This window comes from Bidens hawaiensis, unplaced genomic scaffold (assembly GCF_021521415.1).
Source record: "Bidens hawaiensis isolate Kalapana, Puna unplaced genomic scaffold, B.hawaiensis_p1.1 tig00025194_1, whole genome shotgun sequence".
In the NCBI taxonomy this organism is placed as follows: Eukaryota; Viridiplantae; Streptophyta; class Magnoliopsida; order Asterales; family Asteraceae; genus Bidens; species Bidens hawaiensis.
The window spans coordinates 197,600-204,165 of record NW_027494013.1 but is presented as its reverse complement, the minus strand read 5'-3'; the positions used below and the strand labels follow the sequence as shown (position 1 = coordinate 204,165).

General features: G+C 34.0%; 1 protein-coding gene across 1 annotated transcript; it reads left to right on the top strand.

Moving 5' to 3' along the window:
- The first annotated feature begins 4,014 nt into the window (after nt 1-4,014).
- Nucleotides 4,015-5,056, top strand: LOC143571108 (ATP-dependent zinc metalloprotease FTSH 12, chloroplastic-like). The gene is made up of 5 exons (XM_077056617.1): nt 4,015-4,270; nt 4,354-4,466; nt 4,546-4,762; nt 4,834-4,905; nt 4,982-5,056. The coding sequence occupies exons 1-5, from the start codon at nt 4,094-4,096 to the stop codon at nt 5,054-5,056; spliced, it is 654 nt and encodes a 217-aa protein (XP_076912732.1). The 5' UTR covers nt 4,015-4,093.
- The last annotated feature ends 1,510 nt before the right edge of the window (nt 5,057-6,566 follow it).

Sequence of the window (6,566 nt, the reverse complement as noted above, 5' to 3'; positions counted from 1 at the left end):
TTTTACAATCAGTCAACAAGAAAAACAAGTTGTTTATCTTAAAAAAATCAGCCAATTGTTTATAAGAGATTACGTGATCTCTCACATACATGATAGAAAATAAAAGCAACTCATACCGAGTACACATGTGTCTGGATCCAAACATAACTGAACAAACAGTCATAACCAGTTCTCCAATGGGCATCAGTTACCGGAGAATATTTGAATTGTGTGTGTATAAAAAAAGATACAAATCCCAGGAACAAGAGACGTCCCTGCTGAGTTTGTTAAAGAAAACTGTCTTGTCAATTAAAGATTTGTTAAATGTTTTGAGATTCAACGATTCACCAGCAAATCGCTAACATCCCCCCCCCCCCCAACACACACACACATATATTAGGAAATCAAGTTTAGCACATGTAGCAAAGAATTAGAGTCACTCATTGAGTTAAATGCTCGTTTTGTGGAGATATCTTAGTTTTTAATTATTAAAATATTGTAACGGATTAAACAGAAATTGTAAATCAAACACTCGGCTATTTAATATCCGAGACAATTTTTAAATAAACAAATGTCTTATTATAAAAGAAGTTTTCCATTAAAACAGCCCACAAATCTGATATGTTCACAAAATAAGTACCAACTATGGTCACGCTTCTAGGCCCTAAATCGGGGTACGACAATTTGGACAGTTATCTTATTCTTTTTTCTCAAACAATGGTTATAATTTATAGGAAAATAATTCATAAAAATAGGAAATTTGAATAATAAGGAAACCTATATATATATAGGAAAATTATTCATAAAAATAGGAAATTTGAATAATAAGAAAACTAAAAATAAAATATATGTAATTAATTATTATGATAGCTTGTAAGAAAAGTCTTGTGTATCATAATCAAGAGGTTGAACAATGATTTATGATTGTATCAAGATATAATCAAGAGGTTGAACATGAATTTATGATCGTATCAAGATATCAGCACCCACACCTTTCTTTCTTGTTTTCTACATAAATCCACCCGGTTTGGAACATTATGCATGTTTTAGTTTTGGTATTACGGTTTTTTAATTAAGAATGAAATTGATACGATTAATTTTTAGTTTGTTGACCACCCATGGTTATAAGTGAATTTGATACAACCAATGAAGATTAGGAAAAAAACCAAAGTGGGTACCATATCTGTAGTAACATTCAATACCTACACATTCGGTATCCAGTTTTGCTCAAATTCAGTTCAGTATTTTTGGTACTAGTGGAAAACTGATTTCATCTCTATGTCTAGGGGGGACTCTAATATAGTTGAGGAAATCTACAATCCATTAATCATCTCTATATCTATAATTACACTAAAAACATTAATTTTTCTCTTATTTTTAATTAAGTAATATTTTTTTATACTTATATTATTACTTTTCCTCTCTTTTACACTCACAAGTCACAACCATTTTAAAACAAAATATCTATAAAAAAATTATAAATGGTGAACAGTGATTCTCCAAATATACCCATTAACAATAATATTTTTTCCCTCCGCCACTTATATCCACATTTAAAAAATGAAGAACCACACTCACATAATTAGAGGATGGATATAAGAGATCAAAGTCATTGTAGATAACATGTGTAGCATGAAAGTTGTAAGAACATAAATGACATGATGTTTAAGTATGTGTTCAAATCATTAGGCGTGACTCGTGAGAAGCAAATTGGTAAAAATGTGAGTGAAACGAATAGATAACGTATGTTATCTTATTACTATGAACCTTGTGTGTGTCGAGTGAAGTTAATCTTAAATGGACAACTTATGTGTTGAAAGTTTAAGTCATGCATGGACTATGTGTGCATTAAAAAATGAAGTCCTAAATGGAGACATGAGTTTAAACGTTAAATTTTAACCCATTTCTTGTATTTTTCTTTTTATCAAGTAATGAGTTATTTACATATGTTTAGTACATGTCATTCACATATGTTGAGCGTTTAACATGTGTAAAGGGTTGTATACGTGTTAGAATCATCCAAGATCAAGGTATCCTGAGTTTGTGCAGATTTTGGCGTAATATGCGTTGAGTTGGGAAAGCCTACACCCAACCCAACCCGTTCGGATTTACCACCAAAACGAAGGCACATGTGAGCACCTTACCCTATCTTGTGGTTGAATTTTGGGCGGGTTTTTGTTGTATTTTTCATGGTTTTGTCATGTTTGGTTGTGTTATAGATGTCTAATTGTTGTATTATGTATGTCATCAGATATGGGCCAAGTAACTAAGATGGATGATGTTAATGATCACACAATAGAATTTGATTGGCATTTTATTTTGGTATGTGTGACCACTATCCAATCACCCAGCTGTATATATGTATCAACGATTAAGCAGAGTACACCTCTCTTCTGTCATTTCTTGCAATACAACCTCTTTTCAGTTATTACCATCTTAAATCACTTTTTTGACTTTCTTTTCTCGTTCACAGCAACAACAAAAAACAAAAACATTTTATTCTAATTTTATTTTTAACATTTACATTTGGCCATCAGATATATTCTAACCCCTCTTTTTTTTTGAAAGGCAAACTTGGAATTAAAACCACACCCGGAAAGAAAAACCTAACCGGGCACAAAACAAAAGTTACATGCTAAGTAACGGGTTTTTGAGCCACGCTACCCAGTTCAAATAAAACTTACAATTACGAGAAGATAACTTCTCTCTTTCACTCCGTCTCACCCAAATCAAATGGTTTAATGCTTTTAACTTCATCCCACTCCTATTACTTGTTAATTAATTTGTCTTTTAACCCTTTAAAAGCATAATCAATAGCCCCATTTTAACAAATTTAACAAAAGTGAAGAATTGTTTAATCCATTTTTAAAGTGTTATGTCATCTTAATTTATAATTTATGTTGGGGACTAAAATATGCCCTATGGCCTTAGACTCTTAGGGGGTGTTTGGTAGAGGGAATTGAGGGGTGAGAAATGGAATTGGAAAGAATTCTCTTGTTTGTTTAGGAAAGAAAGATGTGAGAAATGGAAATAAACCATTTCCATTTCTCTGATTTTGTTTCTCTAAAAAAAGCAGAGAATTGGATTTCTGGGTCTCATTTCTCAGTCCCATTCCAGGGTTTCCTCCATCGATCTGCTAGGTATGATTCTTCCATCCTCTCCTTCTTCTTTAACAACATATCTTTGATTTTTGAAACCCTACTTTACGATTTTGCTTGCTTCTGCTCCTTCACTCTTCCGTCACATTAACATGTTTTTTATAACTACGATTTCTTCATCTTCGTATCAGTTTCTCTGTATATCTATTTGAACCAAGGATGAAAGCCATTTTATATATGGGGTTTCAGTATATTACCCATGACCCAGGTACTTTTCATTCTTACTTGATACATAAAGTTGTAACATGAGTAAATGATACAAATTATGTTTGTAAAATGATTTTAGGTAATTGGTTTTGGGTACATATAAACCTGAAAATTTGAATTGTCTTCTTTCTGCAGGTTAAAATTGAAGCCTTTTTATCTCACCTAATCACACCACTGTCTTTCAAACATAATTCTCATTTCTTGTATGTGTGTATTAATTTGTTAGTTTCATCATTTAATTTATCATTTTGATTTGTAAAAATACAAGAAGTTCTTTTTTGAAAGATTTTAAAGTTGTATTCACATGCTATCCTGCTTGCCCATATTCGGTATGATCAAATATTTGAAATAGGCCTGCAAATGAACTGAACGTTCAGTCATTTGTTCGGCAGGAAGTTCGTTTCATTAGTAAACACACGAACATGGACAACTCTTTTTTTTCCATTTAGCAAACGACAGGTTATTGTTAGCATTTACTTTTAATTGGTGTTTGCTCAATTATATTCGTTCATCTATGTACAGTTATGTCCGTTTACGTTCGTGAACCAGCCGTGAACCGTTCATTTATACTATATATGAACGAACTTGAACACTCGTGTGCTCGACCGTCTGTTTGTTTAAAGTTTAACGAACGAAGATGAACATACATGGACAGCGTAATTCATGTTCGTTTGGTTCACTTACAGGCCTAATTTGAAAACACAACCATAACTGTACAAGTGTATTATATAATAAAGTTTTTTACTCACATGTGCCAGGGAGTACTTTTATCAGGACCTCCGGGAACAGGAAAAACACTATTTGCAAGAACACTAGCAAAGGAGAGCGGGATACCATTTGTTTTTGCTTCAGGTGCAGAGTTCACAGATAGTGAAAAAAGTGGCGCTGCGAGAATTAATCAAATGTTTTCGGTTGCAAGACGAAATGTAAAATGTTTTATAGATTTTTAATTTTAATAATCATTTTATGATGAGTTAGGGTAATACTAAGTTTTTTATTTTATTTGCAGGCCCCTGCTTTTATATTTGTAGATGAGATTGATGCGATTGCTGGCAGACACGCAAGAAAAGATCCAAGAAGGAAATCAACATTTGATGCATTAATCTCTCAGCTTGATGGAGAGTTAGTTTCTTAAATTTAATGATTACCTTTTATTTTTTTTTGATTTGTTTTGATATATGCTATTTTGTATGAATTTCAGAAAGGTGAAAACTGGGGTTGATAGATTTTCATTAAGACAAGCAGTTATATTCATCTGTGCTACAAATAGACCGGATGAATTGGATCTAAAATTCGTTCGTGCTGGACGTATCGATCGCCGATTGTACATAGGTTTACCCGATGCAAATCAAAGAGTTCAAATTTTTGGTGTTCATAGTACAGGGAAACAGCTTGCTGAAGATGTTGATTTTGGAGAGGTAATTGCTTGGAATTTTTTTAATTTTTTTTTATTTTAGGTTTAAGTTTTGTAAGTTTATTTTATATACAGTTGGTTTTTCGCACTGTTGGGTACTCTGGGGCAGATATAAGAAATCTTGTCAATGAAGCTGGAATAATGGCTGTAAGTGTTACTTTTTATATAATTTACTTAATATTGTTCATATGAATTAATTGGTTAAATGATAAAATTTATGAAGGTGAGAAAAGGACATACAAAAATATACCAGCAAGATATTGTTGATGTGTTAGATAAGCACGCGCAAAAGAGGTAGAAGCACAGATGCAGATGAGATATATCGAGAGTCTTGCAAAGATATCAAGGAAGTTTTGCTTCGATTTGGGGAGATGGTGGGTGAACAACTTAGCAAAGAAGGTATGGAGGCTCGTGAAATCTATGAAAAGGTTAGTGATGAGTTGAAAGCTTTACCAGGTATCACTACGAAAAAACGGTTCAAAGCAGCTCATTTGATTGGTAAAGATGTGGATCTAGGACGTTCTTTTCTTACGTTGACAATAGAAGAGAAAATTGAGATGGTCGAGTTGTATACCGATGGTTCAATGGGATAGTTGTGTATGGTTGAAGTATGTTTTGTATGTGAATTGGTTTTAACTATGGTTGATGTTTTTTGCTTAAAAACTATGTTTTGTATGTGAATTGGTTTGATCAATGCATATTTTGGTTGGAATTTATGCATCTTTTTATATGTTTTTTATTTTTTAATAAATATTTGTTATGAAAAAAATACTTGTGCTAATGATAAAGTTGATATAATTCTCTGTTTATTTCCTATGTACCAAACAAGAGAAATGATTTTCAGCTATATTTCTCTACTGAAATCTCTGTACTACCAAACAGAACAGTCAATTCTCATTCTCCAGACCAATTCCCTTTCTCTGCAATTCCATTTCTCTATTCCATTTCTCTACAATTCCATTCTCTGTACCAAACACCCCCTTAGAGTGTAACTTTAAAGCTCAGCAATTCGCCTAAATGAAAAATGTACCAGATTATTTGTTTCCCTGACAACTTTTTGAAGTTCTCAAATTAAAGAGAGTCCTAAAAGTTATATATTTAAGACCCAATTACAAATTTTGTCCTTTAAAAAAAGCCAAATTACGGTTCGTGTCCTTTCCTTGCAGGCGGTGTCCTTTAAACTTTTTTTTTCTACACGTTATGTCCTTTACGCTAACTGGGTTAGAAAAACTCAGTTAAATGCCCTCACGTGAGGCGCATGTGAGGGTATTTTTGTCTTTTCGTCTTTCTGACTCCATACTCTTTCCACTGTTCCTCTTTCTCTCTCTAATCTAAACCACCGGAAACCACTGCCTTTTTTGCAGGTGGTCACCTTCTCCGGTCACCATCAAACCACTGTAGCCAAAAGCTCCAGCATAACGACCGCCACCGTAGCCACCGGAAGCTCCCCAAGAACCGAGATTCACTCTCTTTCTTACTCGATTGCATCTTTATGTCTTCGATTTGATTCAAAGACTATGAGCGAGCTCCGATTGGGGTTCCGATTTGGCTGGAATAAGATGAACAGAGTCCGATTTGGGCGGAATAGGATGAATGGACTTCGATTATGGTCCCGATTTGGCCGAAAACGATGAACAGACTTTGATTATGGTCCCGATTTGGCGGAAGACGATGAACGAGTTTCGATTAGGGTTTCGATTAGGGTTTTGATTCGACGTCACCTGCAACTCCTCTCCTCCACTCCGATTACCTCCGCTGACGTCACCACGAGCACGGCCGGTGGACACGGCAGCTACGGCCTTCGTAAC

Coding starts and splice junctions, on each gene's coding strand:
- LOC143571108 (XM_077056617.1), top strand. CDS start 4,094: ATGTGCCAGGGAGTACTTTTATCAGGACCTCCGGGAACAGGAAAAACA. Junction 4,271..4,353: donor TTTCGGTTGCAAGACGAAAT/GTAAAATGTTTT, acceptor TTTTATTTGCAG/GCCCCTGCTTTTATATTTGT. Junction 4,906..4,981: donor ATGAAGCTGGAATAATGGCT/GTAAGTGTTACT, acceptor AAATTTATGAAG/GTGAGAAAAGGACATACAAA.